The following is a 24958-nucleotide window of genomic DNA, read 5'->3' on the forward strand; positions in this document are numbered from 1 at the left end:
GAGTGGGAACATAAATTTTATATAAGTTGTATATATAGATAAAAGATGTAATCAGTTGATAGATAAAAGACAACCATAATCAATCCAATCATAAAAAGAATTAAATTTCGACCTCTATGTGTACAATACAAAAGGGCAAGTAATACTACAGGAACATTGGGTGACTGGGTTAAAATTTGGGCGCTCAGCAGTAACCAATAAGCTGGCTTGAGCGTCATAGGGTGTCCTCAAGGCTTCTGCCTCATGACCCGGTCTATTTTGATGTTCACCAAGAACATAAGAAACGATATATCCCGATTTAGCATTATGAAATGGCCCATTCTCATACCATACAAGATTTCGATTATACAAATTCTCAAAGGAATTTTTAAAAATTTAAAAAAAAAAATTGGTTTAGAAAACAGGAGCACATGAAATATCGACTGATCGGTTCTGGATTCATGAAACTCATACCGTCTTCTTGGCCCAAATCATCACAAGAGAAAACCCCATTAGTGACATGATTACAACCTGCACAAACAGCAAGAAACGAAACAGTTAACGCGAGCCTCAGTCACTTTATGTACAAGGAAATACGACGGGTCCCACAAAAGAAAGTAATTTATATTATTTCAAGTTAGTTAACAGTTGAAAAACAAACTTACTGATATTGCAGGAGGTACGCGAACAAGTGGATCTTGAAAGAATTTATTCGCTAGCGCAAGGGCCAACAAACTACTTTGCATACCTATATAAAATAAAGTTTTATTTGAAGGGTGAGTGTCACATTTAAATAGCATAACGAAAATATTAGTTTTGGTCATTTTAGAGACATATCAAGGAGGAAATGGTGAACCTGTTTCGCAAGAAAGTGTTCTTTGAAGAGGTTTGACTTCTGGTTCAATGCGAAAAGCAACGCCAGTAAATGCATATCCAACTATAAACGCTGATAAATGAAATGAGGTAACAAGCAACAAAACTGATAGCCCAAAGGGCGATAAAACCGAATTTATGTTAATTGCAAGTGGAGCCCCGACACATAGAGAAGTCACTAAAACTGATAATGGCAGCAAAAAGGGTTTTATAGCACCTGATATTCTTGGCAAAAATCTGTATATACAAAAAGAAAACACCTGTAAGAGAAAAATTAGAAAAAAAAAGCTGAGCTTGACTTTTAAAGTCAAACTTCTTACTTGTCAAGTACATACTTACCGATTAAGAAGCAAGCCAGCGGCAACAGGCGAAATAACAATCTGCAAAATATTGGAAACCATTCCTTTTACGTCAACAGGCAGCCTCTTTCCGATGAGCAATAGAGACAATAGTGGGGTCACGAAAACAGCAGTAGCAGTAGATATTGATGTCATAACGATGCTTAGTGGGGCCATCGTGGGGTCCGTTAGAAAAGTGGCGTAATTTGACAACTGGGCCCCGCTAACACAAGATGTTAGTGTCACACCCCCAAAATCCCACCTGCGGAGTACCACCGCTTGGAGGCGTGACTGACCAGGATCCAGCCACCAATCATACTGAACAAGCATATAAGTAGTTATAAAAGTTTAACCATCACGATTGGTGTTTCAAAACAAACAAGTTAAGTTGCAAGCGGAAGCATAAGTTTAAAGTTATAACATAAGTTCAAAAGTTTCCAAGTTTAACATAGCACGCAGCAATCCGTGTCCCACAACGATCCTCCTCCATGCAAGCTCCCACTGAGTACCTATGGTCCTGCAAAGCATGTAGTAACGAGTCAACAACTAGTTGAGTGAGTTCACGGGTGGGCGTTCGTTTTAGTTATTCCGAAAACAGTTTCCTTTAACTGGCTTCCTGCCGTGGGGGTTACCCCATAGTTTAAAAAACGTGACATGTTATTTCCCGGTTATACTGGCACTCCGGCCGTGGGGGCTACCCCATGTACATCATCTGGCTCTCCAGCCGTGGGGGCTACCCCTTGTTAGTTATCAGGCATTTCGGCCGTGGGGGCTACCCCATGCGTACACTAGACTCGTTACCGTATCGACTGCTGACTGTAGTCATGTTTATGTGCCCTGAAAAACATCAATGTCTATCATCATTGACGTGCCCCAGATCCATTAGTTCACGCCCGTCCTCTGCGGCATGGTGTGAGGCTTGTCAGACCTAAATAGCGCTATCTAACTAATGACCCGCTCGCCATTGGCCCGGCGATTAGTCGATACAAAAAGGAGGGACTTCGTGAGAGAGTTTTAGTCTAGTACGTTTATCCGTCCATCCGGACGAGGAATCACATTCCTGAACCACTGACGTCCTATCCAAGGAGGACGAGGAATCCACGTTCCTTAACCCCGTTCCCAACCCAGGGAATCCCATGCTTTGTAAAGGGTGTGAACTCACCTTGGTTTGCTCGGCAGTTTATCACAGAAAGTCAATCAAGTCGCAAGTAGTCAATAACGTCCTAACACGGATATCACGTATAATCAGATTCAAGCCAAGTAGTGCACAAATGTTCAACACGTTTGGCAAGCACGTTTAGCAGTAACAGTTCACAGTGTTCTTAATCAACAGTAGCACATACGGTTCACAAGTTCAGCCCAACTACTTAGGCCCAAACACGTAAAAGCAGTTAACACAGAAGCCCATCAGTCTGGCCCATTAACTAAGGCCCAAAAGTGTGGTCTCGAGTCGCAACCGGACTCGCAAGCATGGTCTCGAGTCATGCTGTGTGTTGATCATGGATGGTTGCGAGTCGCAACCGGTGTCGCAACCATGGTTTCGGTTCATCATGCTGAGGTCTCGAGTCGCAACGGGACTCGTAACCTGTGGTCTCGGCTTGTCCTGTTATGGTTGCGAGTCGCAACCGCGTGGTCTCGAGTTGTCACGCTGTGGTTGCGAGTCGCAACTGGGTGATTGCGAGTCGGTAGCAGTCGTTTTCATGTTCACGTGTTGATGCAGATGTAGTCAGATTAGTGGTACAATATAATCAGGCCCAAATCCGGAAACTACCAATAGAATTCCACTAACATTTTTCCTAATCAGGCTATTAGTCAAAGGTGGATCAAAATCACAAGGGTTTTCAATCTTCAAACTATCATTCAAAGTGTTCTTCACATATTCAAACACATGTTCATCAAGTTCATAACATATTAATCACTTATTCACCCAAAACTATGAACAAGCATCAAAACACTAAACATAACACACAACTCGGTTTTCATATATGTCCGATTTCATGCCAAGTGCAACCCGATTTTTATGTATCATCAAGATCTAGTAGTTTAAACTCTATTTAACACATGAACACATTCCAACACTAAACTTTTTAACACACATAAAACATCATCTCATTCATGCATCTATTTAAGCACAAGCATAACATGAACATACCATCACTAAGTATTCAACAATGATCATCAAGAAATACTAACAATAAACATCATCTCATGCATTTTATCATACATCGCAAACACAACAAAAATTAACCATAAAAATACTAACCGGTTGGTGATGTGTGTGTGTGTGCCGATCCAAAGTCCAAATCCGAGGGTTCTTGTGTCAACCGATTGGATCCGAGAGTCTTGGAGGTGTGTTTGTGTTCTAGAGTTTAGGTGAGAGAGAAGTAGGAGAGTGTGTGGGTGTAATGTTTCAACAAATGGCAAAAACTAACTAAGGTGGTATATATATAGTCAAGTTCCAAATGTGTGCCCCAAGGGCTTGTAAATCGGTTAAGGGGGTCACGGCCCAATGGCCCAACCGGCCAAAGGTTCTCGGCCCAAAGGCCTATTCGGTCACTATTCACTCGAGACCTCATGGTCTCGAGTCGGGTTCTTTGTTCTCGGGTTGGGTTCTCGGTTCACATAAAACACGTACACACATAAATATATACAAATGCACACATACAAAGCACATAAAAGTTCGCGCTATCATTAAGTTCAATTGGTTAACTAATCACGTAACGTACAAGCAAGTCACATCACGACACAACGAAAGGTTCTAGATTTCGAGTTGTCACATCATCCCCAAGTTGAAAGAAATTTCGTCCCGAAATTTGATGGCACTCACTGAGGAAGCTAGTCAAGTTGCATGGTTTTCCCGGTTATCCTGGGGTGTCACATCCACCCCCCGTTGGTCTGGAATTTCGTCCCGAAATTCCGTAGCTTCAGCCTCAGTAGCGTTTGTACTGTTCTCAAACAGTTGGGGATACTTTTGTTTCATCCGATCTTCGCGCTCCCAGGTAAACTCTGGGCCGCGACGTGAGTTCCAACGAACTCGAACAAGAGGTATTCTAGTGCTCTTGAGGACCTTAACATCCCGGTCCGTGATCTCGACAGGTTCTTCGACGAATTTCAACTGTTCGTCGATCGTAAGTTCCTTCAGAGGAACTACGTGCGTCTCATCTGACAGACACTTCTTCAGATTCGACACATGGAAAACGTTGTGAACTGCCCCGAGTTCTGCTGGTAATTTCAGTCTGTAGGCCACCTTGCCTATTTTCTCTATGATTTCAAAAGGTCCAACGTATCGTGGGTTGAGTTTGCCGCGTTTACCAAAACGAACCACACCCTTCCAGGGTGAAACTTTGAGTAATACCCGCTCCCCAACCTGGAGCTCAAGTGGTTTCCTGCCCTTATCGGCGTAAGCCTTCTGACGGTCACGAGCGGCCGCCATGCGTTGTCGTATTTGAGCAATCCGCTCAGTAGTGTCTACCACATGTTCTGGACCAGTGATCTGACTATCCCCCACCTCTGCCCAACAGAGGGGTGACCGGCATTTACGTCCGTACAATGCCTCAAACGGAGCAGCTTTAATGCTGGTGTGGTAGCTGTTATTGTATGAGAATTCTATGAGTGGCAGATGCCTTTCCCAGCTGTTGCCAAAGTCGATTACACAAGCGCGAAGCATGTCTTCTAATGTCTGAATAGTGCGCTCGGACTGCCCGTCCGTCTGTGGGTGATACGCTGTGCTCATATCTAGACGTGAGCCAAAAGACTTGTGCATTGCCTGCCACAGTTCCGAAGTAAAACGTGCATCTCGATCAGAGATGATAGAAGTGGGCACCCCGTGCCTCGAAACAACTTCCTTGAGGTATATCTCCGCCAGAGTGGAGAATTTATCTGTTTCCTTGATTGCCAAAAAGTGTGCGGATTTTGTGAGTCGATCCACAATCACCCAGATAGTATCGTTTCCGCGCTGTGATCTAGGTAGGCCAGTAACAAAATCCATGGAAATCTGCTCCCATTTCCATTGTGGTATCTCTGGTTGCTGAAGTAGGCCTGAAGGTTTCTGATATTCCGTCTTGACTCGCGCACAAGTCAAACACTTGCTGACGTAAGTTGCTATGTGGGCCTTCATGCTAGGCCACCAATACGTAGTTTTAATATCGTGGTACATCTTGTCCGAACCAGGGTGTACCGAGTAGCGGGATTTGTGCGCTTCATCCATCACAAGTTCTCGTAAGTTGCCATAGAGTGGGACCCAAATGCGTCCTGTTACATAATAAGCACCGTCTTCTTTCTGTTCTAAGCGTTGCCTTGACCCGCGTAGGGCTTCAGCTCTAACGTTTTCTGGTTTCAGTGCTTCTATCTGAGCAGCTCGTATTTGCGAAGGTAGACTAGAATGGATCGTGAGTTGTAGAGCTCTTACGCGCTTAGGCGCAGTGTCCTTTCGACTCAGGGCGTCTGCCACAACATTGGCCTTGCCCGGGTGATACCTGATAGAGCACTCGTAATCATTCAGCAGTTCAACCCAACGTCGCTGTCGCATATTCAGTTCCTTCTGCTTGAATATGTGTTCTAAACTTCTGTGGTCGGTGTAGATGGCGCATTTGGTTCCGTACAGGTAATGCCGCCATAGTTTAAGTGCGAAAACAACAGCTCCCAGCTCTAAATCATGCGTCGTGTAGTTCTTCTCGTGAACTTTGAGTTGTCGTGAGGCGTAGGCTATGACTTTATCTCGTTGCATCAATACACAACCAAGACCTTGAATTGATGCATCACAGTAAACCACAAAATCTTCTGTGCCCTCTGGCAGTGAAAGGATAGGTGCACTACAAAGTCTATCCTTTAGATGCTGAAAAGCCAACTCTTGTGCATTCCCCCAATGATAAACAACGCCTTTCTGTGTTAACAAAGTCAGAGGCTGCGCAATCTTAGAAAAATCCTTAATGAATCTCCTGTAGTAACCTGCCAATCCCAAAAATTGGCGAATTTCCTTTGGTGTACGAGGCGCAGGCCAGTTCTTAATAGATTCCACTTTGGAAGGATCAACGTGAATCCCATCCTTGTTCACCACATGCCCTAGGAAATGGACTTCACGAAGCCAGAAGTCGCATTTCGAGAATTTTGCGTAAAGCTGTTCCTTCCGGAGGAGTTCCAAAATAAGTCGTAGATGTTGTTCGTGCTCTTCTTTGCTCTTAGAATAGATCAGGATGTCGTCGATGAAGACTATAACAAACTTGTCCAGGTACGGTTTGCAAACTCGGTTCATCAAATCCATAAAAACTGCCGGTGCGTTTGTCAGCCCAAACGGCATGACCAGAAACTCATAGTGCCCATATCGAGTCCTAAAGGCCGTTTTAGAGACATCCTCTTCTCGAACTCTCAGCTGGTGATATCCCGATCTCAGATCGATCTTTGAGTAGTAGCTCGACCCCTGCAACTGGTCGAACAAGTCGTCAATACGCGGTAGAGGATAACGATTCTTCACAGTCACCTTGTTGAGTTCGCGATAGTCGATACACATTCTGAAGGTACCGTCCTTCTTTTTCACAATTAACACTGGAGCTCCCCAAGGCGATGAGCTAGGACGAATAAAACCCTTATCCAAGAGTTCTTGTAGTTGCGTGGAGAGTTCTTCCAACTCTGATGGCGCTAAACGATAAGGTGCACGGGCTACAGGCGCGGCTCCAGGAGCTAGTTCAATCTGAAACTCTACTTGGCGATGGGGCGGAAGACCAGGTAATTCCTCAGGGAATACCTCAGGATAGTCGCGTACAACTGGATAATCTTCTAACTTCTTCTCCTTTTCTGTGGTGTTAGTAACTAGAGCCAAAATCGCAGTGTGGCCCTTTCGTAAGCACTTCTGGGCCTTAAGAAGAGAGATAATGTTCTCAACAGCACTTCTCTTGTCGCCACGAATCATGAGAGGTTCTCTACCTAAACCAGGAATACGAACGATCTTCTCGTTGCAAAGAATCTCTGCTCGGTGTTGGGATAACCAATCCATCCCAATGACAACGTCGAAACTACCCAAGACAATAGGAATAAGATCAATAGAGAAGGTCTGGTTAGCGAGAATAAGCTGACAACCCTTGACTACGTGTGAGGCTTCCAAACTCTTACCATTAGCTAGCTCTACGGTGTGCTTGTCGCTCAGGGGTGTAGGAATACGCTTAAGCATCTTACTAACTTCTAGTGACACATAGCTAGTATCGGCACCCGAATCAAATAAGACTGTAACATAAAAGTCGTCGAGAAGGAACTTACCCGTCACCACGTTGGGATCATTCCTTGCTTCACCTTGACCAATCACGAACACTCGTCCCCTAGCACCATTGTTGTTGTTGTTCCCATTGTTACCATTCCCCTGATTGTTGTTGTTGTTCTGTTTCAGTTGGGGACAATCCTTCTTGAAGTGGCCTTCAGCTCCACACTGAAAGCATCCTTTGTTGTTACCCTGCTGCTGTCGCTGGTTCTGCTGAGGTTGCTGACGATTCTGATTGACGGGGTATGCGCTCCTGCAATCCTTTGCAACATGACCAGGCTTGTTGCATCGATGACAGTTGCCCCTGGTGCATGGCCCACTGTGATGTAAGTTGCAACGATTGCATTTGGGGTGATTTCCTTTGTATCCACCGTGACTTTGACCACCAGACGATTGCTGACTGGGGCTCTTGTGGTCGTCCGTCTTTCTCTGCTGAGACTGAGATTGCACAGAAGTTGAACCCCTGCTTGAAGTTCCATCCCATTTCCGTTTATCCCCACTAGAAGCACCAGAAGTAGTTGCAGCACCTATACGCTTCGGTAACTTGTTCTGCTCCACCGCTTGGTCAGTGAGACGGTGAGCCAACTGTACAACCTGCTGGATAGTAGTCAAGTTCGCTGAAGTCACATGACTTTGGATCTCTGGCACCAAGCCCTTGAGATAGAGTTCAATTCGCTTATACGGAGGATCCACCATAGTAGGACACAACAGGGCAAGCTCATGCGATCTCTTAGTGTATGCCTCAATCTCTGACCCCGACATCTTGAGATTGTAGAACTCATCTTCCAGCTTGTGAATGTCGTCACGACTGCAGTATTCCTCCCTGATCATTTCCTTGAAAGTTTCCCATGGGGTGGCGTTGGCAGCAACCAACCCTAACATCTGCACTTGAGCATTCCACCACGTGAGAGCCAAACCCTCGAGAGTACCAGTAGCATACTTTACCCTGCGCGCTTCAGGGCATTCACACATTTCGAACACGGACTCCAGTTTCTCAAACCAGTGTAGGAGACCTACTGCTCCTTCAGTGCCGCTAAAAGTTGTGGGTCGACAGTCCATAAAGGTCTTAAAAGTGCACACCGGTGCCTGAGCATATTGACCTAAGGTAGGTGAAAGAAAAGACAGAGTTTAACACAAAGGTTGGTTCACGAGAGTAGGATCCTAAAGATCCTAGAACAATTTCGGACTGCAGGATATACCTCCTGCGTGTGCAGCTGCAAGCGCTGCGGCAACTCGTTCGTTGATCAAAGCCGTCAACTGGGCTTGTGTCATGTTAACGCGTCCAGACATGGTTCTTCATAATAAGAGTAATACGTGTGAGAGAGGTTCGCGAAAGTACGATAGTAGGACAGAGTAAGCACGCACGTGTTCAACCAACAGTAGTTATACTAATCGAGCATACCATGAGCAATGTACTACGCAACTAACAAGTAGGCAATATACATACATCATATTACCTAGAACGTCGAGCCTTGCATGAGGAGCGAAGTGTCGTTGTGGACCGTTGAGCACTAAACCGGTTATAGTCTGGTTTTAACAAAAACGTTTCTCCTTTATTAAAACCAAGTTCACTATAACCAATGGCTCTGATACCAATCTGTCACACCCCCAAAATCCCACCTGCGGAGTACCACCGCTTAGAGGCGTGACTGACCAGGATCCAGCCACCAATCATACTGAACAAGCATATAAGTAGTTATAAAAGTTTAACCATCACGATTGGTGTTTCAAAACAAACAAGTTAAGTTGCAAGCGGAAGCATAAGTTTAAAGTTATAACATAAGTTCAAAAGTTTCCAAGTTTAACATAGCACGCAGCAATCCGTGTCCCACAACGATCCTCCTCCATGCAAGCTCCCACTGAGTACCTATGGTCCTGCAAAGCATGTAGTAACGAGTCAACAACTAGTTGAGTGAGTTCACGGGTGGGCGTTCGTTTTAGTTATTCCGAAAACAGTTTCCTTTAACTGGCTTCCTGCCGTGGGGGTTACCCCATAGTTTAAAAAACGTGACATGTTATTTCCCGGTTATACTGGCACTCCGGCCGTGGGGGCTACCCCATGTACATCATCTGGCTCTCCAGCCGTGGGGGCTACCCCTTGTTAGTTATCAGGCATTTCGGCCGTGGGGGCTACCCCATGCGTACACTAGACTCGTTACCGTATCGACTGCTGACTGTAGTCATGTTTATGTGCCCTGAAAAACATCAATGTCTATCATCATTGACGTGCCCCAGATCCATTAGTTCACGCCCGTCCTCTGCGGCACGGTGTGAGGCTTGTCAGACCTAAATAGCGCTATCTAACTAATGACCCGCTCGCCATTGGCCCGGCGATTAGTCGATACAAAAAGGAGGGACTTCGTGATAGAGTTTTAGTCTAGTACGTTTATCCGTCCATCCGGACGAGGAATCACATTCCTGAACCACTGACGTCCTATCCAAGGAGGACGAGGAATCCACGTTCCTTAACCCCGTTCCCAACCCAGGGAATCCCATGCTTTGTAAAGGGTGTGAACTCACCTTGGTTTGCTCGGCAGTTTATCACAGAAAGTCAATCAAGTCGCAAGTAGTCAATAACGTCCTAACACGGATATCACGTATAATCAGATTCAAGCCAAGTAGTGCACAAATGTTCAACACGTTTGGCAAGCACGTTTAGCAGTAACAGTTCACAGTGTTCTTAATCAACAGTAGCACATACGGTTCACAAGTTCAGCCCAACTACTTAGGCCCAAACACGTAAAAGCAGTTAACACAGAAGCCCATCAGTCTGGCCCATTAACTAAGGCCCAAAAGTGTGGTCTCGAGTCGCAACCGGACTCGCAAGCATGGTCTCGAGTCATGCTGTGTGTTGATCATGGATGGTTGCGAGTCGCAACCGGTGTCGCAACCATGGTTTCGGTTCATCATGCTGAGGTCTCGAGTCGCAACGGGACTCGTAACCTGTGGTCTCGGCTTGTCCTGTTATGGTTGCGAGTCGCAACCGCGTGGTCTCGAGTTGTCACGCTGTGGTTGCGAGTCGCAACTGGGTGATTGCGAGTCGGTAGCAGTCGTTTTCATGTTCACGTGTTGATGCAGATGTAGTCAGATTAGTGGTACAATATAATCAGGCCCAAATCCGGAAACTACCAATAGAATTCCACTAACATTTTTCCTAATCAGGCTATTAGTCAAAGGTGGATCAAAATCACAAGGGTTTTCAATCTTCAAACTATCATTCAAAGTGTTCTTCACATATTCAAACACATGTTCATCAAGTTCATAACATATTAATCACTTATTCACCCAAAACTATGAACAAGCATCAATACACTAAACATAACACACAACTCGGTTTTCATATATGTCCGATTTCATGCCAAGTGCAACCCGATTTTTATGTATCATCAAGATCTAGTAGTTTAAACTCTATTTAACACATGAACACATTCCAACACTAAACTTTTTAACACACATAAAACATCATCTCATTCATGCATCTATTTAAGCACAAGCATAACATGAACATACCATCACTAAGTATTCAACAATGATCATCAAGAAATACTAACAATAAACATCATCTCATGCATTTTATCATACATCGCAAACACAACAAAAATTAACCATAAAAATACTAACCGGTTGGTGATGTGTGTGTGTGTGCCGATCCAAAGTCCAAATCCGAGGGTTCTTGTGTCAACCGATTGGATCCGAGAGTCTTGGAGGTGTGTTTGTGTTCTAGAGTTTAGGTGAGAGAGAAGTAGGAGAGTGTGTGGGTGTAATGTTTCAACAAATGGCAAAAACTAACTAAGGTGGTATATATATATAGTCAAGTTCCAAATGTGTGCCCCAAGGGCTTGTAAATCGGTTAAGGGGGTCACGGCCCAATGGCCCAACCGGCCAAAGGTTCTCGGCCCAAAGGCCTATTCGGTCACTATTCACTCGAGACCTCATGGTCTCGAGTCGGGTTCTTTGTTCTCGGGTTGGGTTCTCGGTTCACATAAAACACGTACACACATAAATATATACAAATGCACACATACAAAGCACATAAAAGTTCGCGCTATCATTAAGTTCAATTGGTTAACTAATCACGTAACGTACAAGCAAGTCACATCACGACACAACGAAAGGTTCTAGATTTCGAGTTGTCACAGTTAGCATGATCCCAGCACCTGAATCAAACATTCTTGGAGTTAAAGCATACATATACTAAAACAAGAATATTAAGAATAAAAGAAAAAAATTAATATTACCTAAGGGAGTTGGAAGGCCGAACAACGTCATGACCATTGTGCCAAACAAATAACCGAGAAACGGTTTAATAACAAATTGGCCGAACCGGCAATAATAGCTTTCGGTCTGTTAAACACTTCGATAAAATCTTTTTCGCTTGAACTTAACACGACTGCGAACATTAAGAAGCCCAAATCCGGGGCATAATACCTGAAATATTTATATTTTTTCATATGAAACAAACAGTGGATTCATATTAAGCAAATAGTATCTTGAAAATAAGGGAATGTTAGTTAACCTGCTAGTAAACCATGTGAAAGATATCGAGTTGACTTTCTTTAAATCATCCAGAAAAGACGCCTTCTTTTCAAGTATCTGACATATCACAAGCATGAATAATACGGCAAAAACACATTCATTATATGCTTTTTAATATAAGTTATAACCATTGAACTCAGATCATTACTCGTAGGAAAAGTTATGTGAAAATGGAGTTAATATGAAGAGAAGCTACAGGCTAGGTTCAAAAATATAAACCCCATTTCCTTTTTTAACCTTGAGCTCAGCTCATTGAATGAAGAATGTAAATAAAGATTTCGGCTTATTGGATGAAAAAACTGAATAAAAATGGTCTTTCTATATTATAATCTAAAAAATCATTGCCAAGTTCACTGTATTTTTCTGTCTTTAAACTAACTGAGGCCTTAAACATTATTAAGGAATTGTGAGTTAGACTATTTTTTTTACCAACTAAGGAAGCATTTATTCAAACAAAACATACCACCCATACTCCCATAGCAAGCTGCTTGAGGGCATCACAAGTACATCGAGGGAACACCCAAAAGAAGGAAAATGCACAGAACTTAATCAAAATACATCCCCTCGAACCTACACCAGCTCTCCAAATCAGATATTGCGACCCTAGACCTTTAGGCCATCCACCAGTACGCTATTGTCTTTCTCCACCAGCATCCAAGCAGTGAGTTAGACTATTATTTGTTGTCTGTTGGCACATGTCACATGTATATGCCCTGCAAAACAGTTATTTTCATTCACGATACCTGTCATTAACTATTCGCTCGTGTCTAGAAAAAACCGGCTATCACAAATCACAATCGAACCCCTGATTCTGAAAACACTGCAGCCTTTCACATATCTCAGCAACATCTCTATTCACATGCCACTGACTGTATAGCATTTGATGTTTTAGACTTTCTATGTTAATTATTCTATTTTTGATGTGTTTTTTAAATTTCAGACTTTCTGTGTCAATTAATTTATTTTTTATCTGATATATATTTTTTATATTTATTTCTTTTAACGCCTCGAGTCTCAATTCCGTTCTTTTAAACTTTGATGATTATTAAACACAGGTCTAAAATACCATTCCAAACTGACAAAATAAGAAACCGTGTGGTCCTAAATGAATAGCAAAAACTTATGGAAGGGCAAAGAAGCCTTTTTAACTTGAAATACTTCAAAAACAAGTATTTACCTGAACATTATCGTAAAGCTCAAAGAGTGGTACAGCGAGAAGTTTCAGATTTTTGGGCACTGCAAAGTACTCTCTTTCCGATAAGTGAGCAACATAAAGCTTCTTGCATTCCTGAATTGAATAAAAATGCAGTGAAGTGAGCCCGTTTCATATAATAAGATCTAAACCCTATCTTTATTAAAAAGATATGTACATATTCTAACAAAAACAATGTAATAAAAACCAAAATAATTATGGATCTGAAGACCCAACGATCATTTACCTTGGGTTTTGTGATGTGCGGAGGGTAATACTGGTACATAATAGTTTCAAAGTTTGGCCTCCATCATACAGCCACACACTCACCAATCTGCAAAATCACAAGCCGATGTTAAATGAGCGCATAATCAACGAAGATCAAAAATTCTAATATACCTACAGCAAACCTCAGAAGTAGACATGACCTTCCTACACCCGAATCTCCAATGAGCAGAAGCTTGAACAGGTAGTCAATGTAAACAAATTCAATACGTAAGCTTATAGAACATCAAACAGATGAATATATTATTATGAGTTCTAACGTTCAGATCTGAGATCGAACTGTCGTTTATTGACCACATAAACAACAAATTGACATGATAATCGGAAGCGCCAATCGTCTTCTCTTACCGGTGCCGGAGATCGTAACATCTTCATCTCCACTTCGTCGAAAGGTTATAACCGGAATTTCAAATTCAGGGTTTGATTTGGTTTGAGAAATTGAGACAACTGGAGTTCGATTATACAGGGGCAGACGAAGATTATACAGGGGAAGACGAAGTAATATCTGCACACATAATGAATCGATTGAACAATTGAAACATGAATCGATTAGAAACTGAAGCATTCAATAGAAAGGGTGAAATCCCCCAATTAACCCTCTAGTGTCTTAAACTTTTGAGTGAAGCCCCTCTAAAATGGCTTAAACATCAACTTGTAAGTATGATAAAATTACAATCTTGTACATCACTTCTCCTTTTTATAATAGTATAGATAAACAAACCCTAAATTTCCCCAAATCAGCCGATACATTCTTTCCTCTCTCAATCACACCCCTCCCAGTGACCGCATAGTGGTTCCAGCGACCGCACAGTGACCCCGGTCACACACCCGGCGAGTTGACATCAGCTATGGTGACGATACGACGAGGGCGGGATGAAACAACGGAATAAGAGTGGTGGTGACTGAGCCGACGACAGCGGTGGCTGCCGGAAATTCCAACAGCAGTGGGATTTCAGCCGTGGCAGCGAGCAGCCCCCTACCTCGAAGCCTCTTTGGGTCAGTGAATGTTTATTTGTGATTATCTTGCTTGTCTAGAAAGCTCTATCTCTGTTATGTGGATAAACTCGTCTCGGGCATGTTATATATTCGAATGTAAATAGGTTTTTAGTTGAATTTGGATAAGTCTACTAACTTATGGATCAATTGTTGATGCATTGTTAGGTGTTGTTGTGACTCTGTTTCTTTTTTTTTTTTAAAACCCATAACAAATATTCAAGATGATGTTTTGTTTCCTTGAGGTATAAAATTGCTTGTATGATATGTTGTTTGCATTTCTTGTGTCTGTTGGTTTGGTCTGAATAAGAAATAAGTTGTGATCTAGGATTTTGTGGGTGTAGATACAATAGGAAGTTTATTTGGCTAGGAAGGCTAGAAAGTGATCTTGACCATCCATTAAGTTAATCAAGGGCTAAGATTAAATCTGGGAAATTGAAAGAAAGAAAAGAGGTGCGTGAGTTTGTTCAAGGGCATTCTAGTCAATCCAAGCCAATAGTTTCTCTCTCCTCCAATTCCCCCCCCCCCCATTTTTTAAACGTTAATAACTCTTTCATACGACATTATTTTTTTATAAAAATTGCACCAAAAAACGAGCGTTTTTTTATCTTTAAAACGAGTATACTATTGCTATATTTAAAAAAAAATTTAAAACCCAGTTGCGTAAAACGCAATAGAAAAACCACTAGTTACGTAAAACGCAATGAAAAAAAAACCCTAAAAAAATGACATTTTTCTAAAACGCAATGCACCAAAAACACAAAGAAATGACTTATTTGTAAGACGCAATAGCCAGAAAACACACAGAAATGTCTTATTTGTAAAACGCAATGGCCAGAAAACACATAAAAATGTGTTTTACCTAAAACGCAATGCACCAAAAAACACAAAGAAATGATTTATTTGTAAAACGCAATGGCCAGAAAACACACAGAAGTGTCTTATTTGTAAAACGCAATGGCCAAAAAACACATAAAAAATTGTTTTACCTAAAACGCAATGCACCAAAAACACAAAGAAATGTTTTATATGTAAAACGCAATGGCCATAAAACACTTAAAAATGACTCATTCTAAAACGCAATGGACTGAAAACACCTAAAAAATGTGTTTTACCTAAAACGCAATGACTAAAAACACTTAAAAATGTGTTTTTTTCTAAAACGCAATAGTCACTGTGAACTGTCTGAATTGTCTACGAATTACTGTCTTCGAAATGAGCCAATTTCTGGAAAATTAATTTTTCTGATGCGTTTTCTGCCCCTTGGACCCCGCCAGGGGCTGCCGCCCCTGGGACCCCGCTACCAGGGGCTGCCGCCCCCGGACCCCCGCAAAGATCGTAAAACGCAATGACTGAATCAAAAACCCAGATCATGAAAATGAAATTAAAGAATTTCTTACATGGATCGAAGCCGATTTCTTCATCAATTGACGAAATTTGAATGATAAAAACACTTATCAACGCTCGAATCGAACAAATCGAGTGATTATCTCCAAAATCACCGGAAAAAACGAGATTTTTTTATGAAATTAAACTGGGTTTTCTTCAAAAAAAAGCTGAAGAACACGTTGATCGGGTTTTGAATCATTGATTGGTGATGAAAATCGCACTATAATGTAGTGATTATTGAGATAGAAAGTGAATAAATAGTTGAAGATGGTGGGTTTTGAAAATGGTGGGTTTTGAAGTTACTGGGTTTTTAAAAAGGAAAAAGAAGGAGTTGGATTGACTAAAATACCCTTTCTCTTTATTTTAAAATTTGCCACATGTCATAATCCTATGGCTTCCTATCCTTCCTAGCGAAAATTAACTTCCTATTTGATCTTTTCCCGATTTTGTAATTTAAAAACGGTGGTTTATTGAAATAAAATTTAGAGTAAGGTTAGTATTCTGCATATTTGTTTTTGAGTCACAATATTTGTTGAATCTGTACGAGCCACAAATTGGGACCCGTAAAAGTGCACATTGTTACTTATTTTCCGAAAACTTGAACTCATGAATCAAATCTTTATGTTTTGCTCTTTATCTTTGAAACTCGTAGATGGTTTATTATAAAGCTATTGACATTGATTTTAATAAAGTAAAGAAACTTACTATGAGGACCTTAATTTGAAACAAATGATATTATTAATAAATAAATTTAAGAATCTTATGATATGCCATAACCGAATATTTGGAGACTTTAGTATGTTGTCGTAATTTTAATTTATGATTAAGTGTTGAGTTGCTTTGGGTCATTTCTACATGGGTTGTTGAAATATTAAGTTAAAGATATCTGTTGTCAATAATAATTTATTATGTATGTTAATAGAATTTGATGTTGAAAGTATAAGTAACATTGAAATCTTGTTTTGTGCTACCTTGATCGGATCAAGTAGAAAGAAATACTGTTTGAACCACTTTAAATGAGTCACAAAATTCAAGCGTGACCGCACACTACCAATTGGCCACAGACTCCCTTGTGTGCCACACAACTGGTAGTAGGCCGCACACTCTTAGTAGGCCGCACACTTGGTAGTGGGCCACACAAACCCTTTGGGCCGTACTAGGTGTTGGACCACACACTGACAAATTGGCTGCACGCTTGACAAATGGGCCGCACACTTATATGATTTGGGCGGATGTGTCAAGTGGGTTGCACACGTTTATACTAGACTGCACACTGGTACTGATTTGTTGAACTGTTATGATGAAACTTGTTAATGTATTCATGATTGGTAGAATACGTATTACTTATACACTACTTGATGACTACGTGTTGGATACGTGTAATTAATTACGAGATTACTTAAGTACTGTCCTAATAAGTGGTAACCATATTAGGACGTGGTTGACCAACTTAGGACAAATGTTTTACCTACCGAGCAAAGCAAAGGTGAGTTCACACTTCTATAAGGCATGGGATTCCCGGTGGGTTGGGAATGAGTTAAGAAGCTAAAACAAAACCTACATATTCACCTTTAACAGAATATGTACCTTCGTCCTCGGTTGGGAAGGACGACAACCATTAACCTACGTATTCTCGGTTGGGAAGGACGACAACATATAACTTACTAGACAAAACTCTATCATGAAGTCCCTCATTTTTATATCGACTTAATTGTCGGGCCAATGGCGAGTGGGTCATTAGGGTTGACAAGCCACACAACGTGCCGGGAGGACGGGCGTGTACTAATGGATCTGGACACTTAGTCAATGATGATAGATATTGACGTAGGGCATAACTTTCTCAGTCAGTTGTCGATATGGTAACAGTCTAGTGCTTACATGGGGAAGCCCCCACTGGTTATGGTTTGGAAAACAAGGAACTGATTAACTACTGGTCTTCGAATGAACTTATGGTTTTTGAAACAACTTTAAACTGGACAACCAACTGTGAAATTGCTCAACTTTGTTGTTGACTCGCTGTTACATGCCTTTGCAGGTCGTTAGGTGGTTAGCTGGAGCTTGCACAGGAGGACGAGGTCGTTGTGGGACATGAATCACTGTGTGTTCTTGAAAAACTTTATTAAATTTAAAACTTTTATTTTGGTTTTGAACTTAAATGCTTCCGCTGACTGTTAAACTTGGTTTTGGACTTTGGTTTTGAAAACTTTAGGCGTTTGGTTTACTTTACTTACTTAATGTTTATTATAATTGGTGGTATGATCCTGGTCAGTCACACGCCTCGTGGTAATACTCCGCTTGTGGATTTTGAGGGTGTGACATATTGGTATTAGAGCCATTGGTTATAGTGAACTTGGTTTTAAAAAAGGGAAAAATCTTTTTGACAAAACCAGACTATAACCTGTTCAGTGCTCAACGATCCACAACGACACTTGGCTCCACGTGCAAGGCTCAATACTTTAGATGGTATGGTCTATGTTTATGTTACCTACTTGTTAGTTACTTTTGCATGGTGCGTTGTTTATGAAATGCTTAGTTAACGTAGTAGCATGTTGCCCAACCCTATTGTGCTCGCTTTGACACTCAACTGTTTACTTGAAACTTGATATGTAGTGATCAAATTCTTTTCCTGTTTTCTCCTCACCCCACTACGACAACTGTTTTATGCGTTCTATTTATCCATACAATTGTCTCGACACGACGTCGCCGTTACAACTAGAATTCAGATCTGACCCCCCATACATTTGCTTTGTACGTCGACATTGACATAGACTAGAACCGACACAAACGAACTCGGATTTAGGAGAACAATATACCCACGTGCCCATGTTGACAAACCCCATCATCTCCAATAGTCATCGTCACCAGAATCGAAACAGTCACAGTTACACGCGTTTGTCGTTGCACAACTCAAAACCCTATTATCCAAACTCTGTTTTGGACCAATGATATACTTACGTGACCATGAGGCAACGAACTTTCCTTTCGTGTCGTTGCCGCCATCTGCCATTACTGGAACTGCCTCTGGAGCACAGAATTGTTGGCGAAATTCTTCGGTTATTTGTTGAATTTTGTTTTCGCTTAATTCTTCGCCGCAACCGATATAACGAAACACTAACAACTATACCACGATTTCCACCGATCACAAGATTACCCCCCCCTTATTACCCTGTTCGGTGGTTAATTATTATCCTACGCTGGTTTACACCTTCGTATACCCAACTTAGCAAGTGGATGCCTCCTAATGATGGGATAGTCTTCAGGACATTCGAGGACAGCGATACGGATTACTCACCCCTTTTCCCCTTACACTACAAGGGGCACTTTAATCGGTACCTATGCTTGTCGATTAATGCAAAGCCTAATTTCTACCATTGACACTACGTACTCGTTTCTCCATGCAGAGACACTAATACGAACTCACTATAGTTTAGAGAATTTGTAAGGCTCGACCCTCGATCATTGGTGATCACATCTTAAAACCTGAGGATGGTGGTGTGTTATTGATGCGGTTATACCCTCTTGAACATGTTTTCGCATCCTTCCTTTGAAACCTCTTGACTACACAGCCAAATATTAGATTCATTCACACGACATAAGGAAACTCCTCTGAATTTGGTTGCTTACTGTCACGACCCCCGACCCACCCTGGACGGAATCGGGTGCCGTGAGCAGTCCAGTGGTACCGGTGATTAGTTTTGAAAAATATTGCAGCGGAAATTTCATCAGGACCGTGAGTTAGGAAAAAAATATCAGAGTTTAGAAAACACCGGATTTTATTTATTAACTAGATGGGATAAAACCCATGTTTTATAAAGGTAGTTTTAATATAAAAATTTTGATTTTATAAAACAAGATTTAATTTGATTTAATTAATAAAATAAGCCACTTCTTGAAGTCCTTCAGTGCCGGATCCAATTCTTACTCCAATCTACTGTAATTACCTGAAACGTGTTTTAAAAAGGTTTTGTCAGCGGGAAATACTGAGTGAATCATTCAGTTTAATGAAAACGACATATTTGTTATAATTCACAGTGTTAAGAGAGATTACAATGTTTCTGATATCAAACCAACTACCCACAATATTTGTCACTCGACTCGTTTCGGTGACTGTGGTCATATCCCCCATTGGCTGCCCCAATGGTGACGGGTATCACTAATTAGGTTCGCCCACCTAAAGTGATAAAAACAATAGTAATGTGCACAATACCCCACAAACCGGCTGTAATTTGGCGATTACATAAACTTAATCACTGTAATTATAACTCTGAAAATAATTTGGAGTATTGTAAAACAGTTGATAAAAAGAGAAGACTCACATTATAAGCATGCAGATTCATACGGGCAAAGTTTAGTCTACAGATAAGCCTTGATATATTGCAGATTTATACAGGCAGAGCTTAGCCTATTGATTAGCCTTGTAACCTAATGCACACGAACTAGGTAAGTAACTAATACAGCTTTTACGATAACTCACGAGATTAAAACCCTCACAACGAATGACAAAGTGTAATCACTTAAACATCCATCGGATTCACAACGAATGACAGAGTCTACCCCGAGTTTGGGCGGCACTCAAACATCCTGTCGGAATCACGACTAATGACAAAGGATAACACTTAAACATTCTGTCGGATAGTTTCAGTCGATCGGATATTGAATCGTAGCAGCGATCGAGTTAATACCCGGTATCGTAGCAGTACCCCGATATCTTAAATTTGAATTTTGAGTGGTGAGAATTCACTTTGGTGAATTGGTTTCGACACAGATGGACAGCTTGTGAACCAAGCTATTTATAGCTGAAAATTGACCCCCTCGCGTGACGCGAGGGGTCCCATAGGGGCGTCGCGTGACGCGGCGGCCTACGTTCCGTCATAGGCTTGCTACGTGCATTGATAGGTTAGCTGATTCGATGAAATGATAATTTCAAATTTTGACAGCAAATTATTATGGATAATCGTTGAGTAGGGAATACCCCCCCCCCCACTGAGTTTTAGGGGCCCTGATCTTGAATCTGATTGTTATGAAAATTTTAGGAGTTGTGCAGGATTACTTGGGTGTCTCAACTAGTGTTTCCTATTGGGTAAATAAAATAATAGGCATGACTTTTGATGAGAGTTGTTTACAAAATAGAATAATAAATAATAGTTTTGGGTAAATCACAAAAAGGAAATAAAATGGTGAGAAAAGAGAATGGACCCACTTTGTAACTTTAGGGTTCAACTAGAAAATCTCCTGGCTTAAATTTTGGGTATAACTTTTGGGCTATTAAAAAATATATAATGCACTCATGGTAAGTATAGTATCGCTAATTTAACCTTATCCCGATGTCCGAGACCGAATCCCAACAACTTAGTCGGGCAGAGCCCTGACATATGTTATGAGGCTCAGATCAATCGGAAAGGGTAGCGGTGATCGTGAGTTACAATACTTAAAACATGGCATCACTTTATTATTGATATAATATTAAAAAGAAAGAAACATTTAGGGAGAGAGAAGGGGCGTTCGAGAGCTAGAGCCAGAATTTGATCAATTTCCCAAAGGTATGGCATCCTATCTATTTATACTAATTGAAATGTGTGGAGTGTAAGCAACGTAGACAGCTACATCATTATTTAATTATTTAAGTGTGACACTAACTTTGATTTTGTTCTTTCAAAGGTACACGTATATACCTTCATGAAATTTCATTATTTTATTACTTATTTTTTGTTCTTATCTGATTATGTGTACCCACAATTTCAAATGTTAAATTTATGTATTATTTTATTATTCTTATTCTATACGATTTTAAGTTTATTATTTATTATTTTATTAGTTTATTTCATCTTACAGTAATCGATTCAATAATTTAAAATGTAACTTTATTTTATTTATTTATTATTTATATATTATAATTAATTTAACTGCTTCACTTATTTGGCGAGTATAACTTGTAAAATATGATATTCTAGAAAATAATAAATATGTCATTAGAACGAGTATATTCTTGTCTACATTTGAGTCTAAGTTTCATTAAAATTAGAGTGGTTTCAAAATACAATGTATTTTATGATTTAATTATTAAACGGTTCCCTGGGCCCGTCTACTTACTTCATATTTCTAACAGTCGACTTACCCGTAATATACTTGTCTAATAATATAAGTTTTTCATATACTTTTATTTTATTAGCAAGGTCAACCATATACAGGCCAATTAATTAGAATAATATTTCAACCAACTATATATAAAATAGTGTTTAAAACTATTTGGGTTGAGGATTTATATTAAAAATAAACTAGTTACTAGTTACTAGTGGTTAATAAATTTAACCAAACACTATAATTCTTATATAAAAATAGGAATGTTACATCCTCCCCACCTTGTTTTAAATCTCGTCCTCGAGATTTGGGTTACGATATTTCTTTTAAACTTATGTCATATTTTAGTCAATAAAATAATATTAAGGTAGATGACATAGAATTAAAATATCAAATTTTGTGAATACGAGTTGTACAATAAGTAGGATTCAATGGTTTCACTGAATTAGTTCAAGAAATCGATGACAAACGAATGAGATGAAATGATATAATTTCCAAAGTGACTAGATTCAAGCTAAAAGATATATGATTAATAGATATTTTAAAATGAAATGTGAAAGACTTTTAGAATCAATAAAATTCTTTGTCAAAAGAAAGCTTACTTTGATTGGCAACTGAGGAAGACTTAGAATTGACAGGTTCAAAATGAAATAAAAGTATGAAAAAGAATTGTCAAATATTAAATTATGATATGAGAAAATCAATGTGTTGAGACGAGTGAATTGTAAAGATACACCAAAAGACAATAAAGTTAGGGTGTCATTGTTTAGAGTTCCAAGTTGTTTTGGCATGACTAACCATTATAGTATATTTGTAAAGCAAATGTAATATATATTATTTGTTTCACATTTGTAAATGGTTACTACTTTCAAATAAATATTATTTTAGTATTTTTACTATACAATGTAAAATAACTTATATTTACTATGTAATATAGATTACAAAATACCACGGTGAAGTTATTTCATTTACAAAATATTTTAGTATTATTATTTTGTAAAATAAATCATTATTATTTATAACGTTAATGAAAGTTGTAAATAAAGGTGTAAAAATATTTATTGTACAAAAGTATTTGTAAAATATTTTGTAAGTATATAACACTTAATGTGTCGATTCTATGTGATTATTTATTTTTATTTTGAAATCATATAACGTTGTGAAATGTATTCACAAATGTTGTAAATAAGTGAAAACGGGGACTATTCTTTATATATTACAATGTTCTCCTAACCCAACGTAGTTGATGACTACTATATTATTCTTATATGGTTATTTTCTTGCCAGAGTGTTATGGTACATAGTTACCACAAAATATGTGATACATAATTATTTATATAATTTTATTCGTCCCTCTAATTCTGGTATTGTTTTATGAAAATATGTTTTCTCTTTACAGTACAAAGTATATATATATGTATATATTTTTATATATAATTAAAATTTACTAAATAAGTATGATGACTTAATTTATTAAATAGTTATTATCATGGTTGGATATTGGTTAGTGCTGCCTTGTTTAAGCATAGGTGGCCAGTCCATGCCTAACTAAGGCTAGGCTATTCAATATCTGTCCCTGACAATAACCCTAGTACTTTAAAATAATACTAACACTATTACTATTAATACATTATTACTAATAATAAAACTAATATTAATTATCAATAATAAATAACTAAACATAAACTTAAATGAGAGTATACCTTAAACAAAATTTTATACGTAAAAATATAAATTCTTTACCTTAATGGATTAACAAGAATTTTAAATATAGGAATGTAAATAAGGTAATTACTTATGTAAGTTTCCATATAAAATCAATAAATTTTATATTTTTAAATTTATATAATGTTTTTCGATCAATGATGATAAAGCAATAAATATCACGAAAGGCTTGATTGATGTTGTAAGAGCTATTAAGAGATATACTGAAATATGAAATAAATTTATATATCATTATCTTAGCACATGATTGTGTTAAGATTGCTTGTATAGAATAAATCAATAAAGCGGATTCAATATAAATAAATAAATAAATAAATAAATAAATAAATTCGAGATTAGCGCAAGCTTCAAATTTTGTGAGAATGTCACCACAAGGTGATCGTGATCAAAAATAATTTAGTGAAGTCAAAGGCCAAGAAAGCATGTTATAGTTCAAGAGAATCGAAGTGCTTGTTGGGATTATTTTGAATGATGGCTTAAAAATATCATATGAGACTTTGAATTGAATAAGTATTGCGAGCAAATTAACTGGGTTTGAATAAAACGATTTTTAATAAGGAAATTTGGACATGATCACAACAGAAACCATGTATATCCTTCAAAAGAAATCGAGTTTTTCAAGAAATTCATTGCTTCGATATTAAAGAATTATTGTTTTGTAAAAATGCGGTTTTATAATGCAAAGATCAAGTATGGCAAAACGAGATTTGAACTTTTGATAAAACAATAAATTAGAATGAAACTCTCCTATGGTCCACATGCGCAACAAATAGTGCATGTGTAACGTGTGGATTTACCAAGAAATGAAATAGATCAATATTCGCTACTATGAAAGAAATCCTCATGATATGATAATTATTTAGAGGAAGTAGAAATGCGAAAGTCAACTTATTATATGCAAAAGTCAGAATTTCAACGAAAAGAAATATAAAAACTTTATCTGGAATTTCGTGTGATAACTGTTGTTAAGTGACATTACCAGGGAATGTTGAATAAAATAAAATAGAGGAATTTGCAAAGGTATGTGACTTCTTTTGCAGTGATAATAATTATTACTCTGATTAGACTGTGCACCGATAATTGTGAAATCTTGTTACAACGTACCTCAACGAGATTTATGTTGGTTGTAGGGTCATATGGCAAAGTGCTTCTTTTTTATTAGTAGTTTTTCTACTGACGGAATTAGCATTGGTGTCATCGTGCCTAATTTATATTCTTTTCAAAGGTTTTGCCTTGGAAGTCGTATGTGATATACTTTGACCTTTATGGACGTATAATTTAAGTTTCATGTGTTTTCTTGTGTATTAGCACAACTTCATATGC

General features: G+C 39.2%; 1 protein-coding gene across 1 annotated transcript; it reads right to left on the reverse strand.

The window, feature by feature from the left end:
- Positions 1 to 277: 277 nt before the first annotated feature.
- On the reverse strand, positions 278 to 14457 carry LOC110895918 (probable sodium/metabolite cotransporter BASS6, chloroplastic). Its single transcript, XM_035974614.1, has 12 exons — positions 13799 to 14457; positions 13569 to 13625; positions 13413 to 13499; positions 13151 to 13261; positions 12437 to 12686; positions 11954 to 12030; positions 11676 to 11865; positions 11577 to 11594; positions 1192 to 1426; positions 836 to 1089; positions 645 to 727; positions 278 to 510 (listed from the first exon to the last, which is right to left on the reverse strand). Exons 7-12 carry the CDS (start codon positions 11710 to 11712, stop codon positions 448 to 450), a joined length of 690 nt encoding a protein of 229 aa, XP_035830507.1. The 5' UTR covers positions 11713 to 11865; positions 11954 to 12030; positions 12437 to 12686; positions 13151 to 13261; positions 13413 to 13499; positions 13569 to 13625; positions 13799 to 14457; the 3' UTR covers positions 278 to 447.
- Between the last annotated feature and the right edge of the window lie 10501 nt (positions 14458 to 24958).

This window comes from Helianthus annuus, chromosome 6, assembly GCF_002127325.2.
Source record: "Helianthus annuus cultivar XRQ/B chromosome 6, HanXRQr2.0-SUNRISE, whole genome shotgun sequence".
In the NCBI taxonomy this organism is placed as follows: domain Eukaryota; kingdom Viridiplantae; phylum Streptophyta; class Magnoliopsida; order Asterales; family Asteraceae; genus Helianthus; species Helianthus annuus.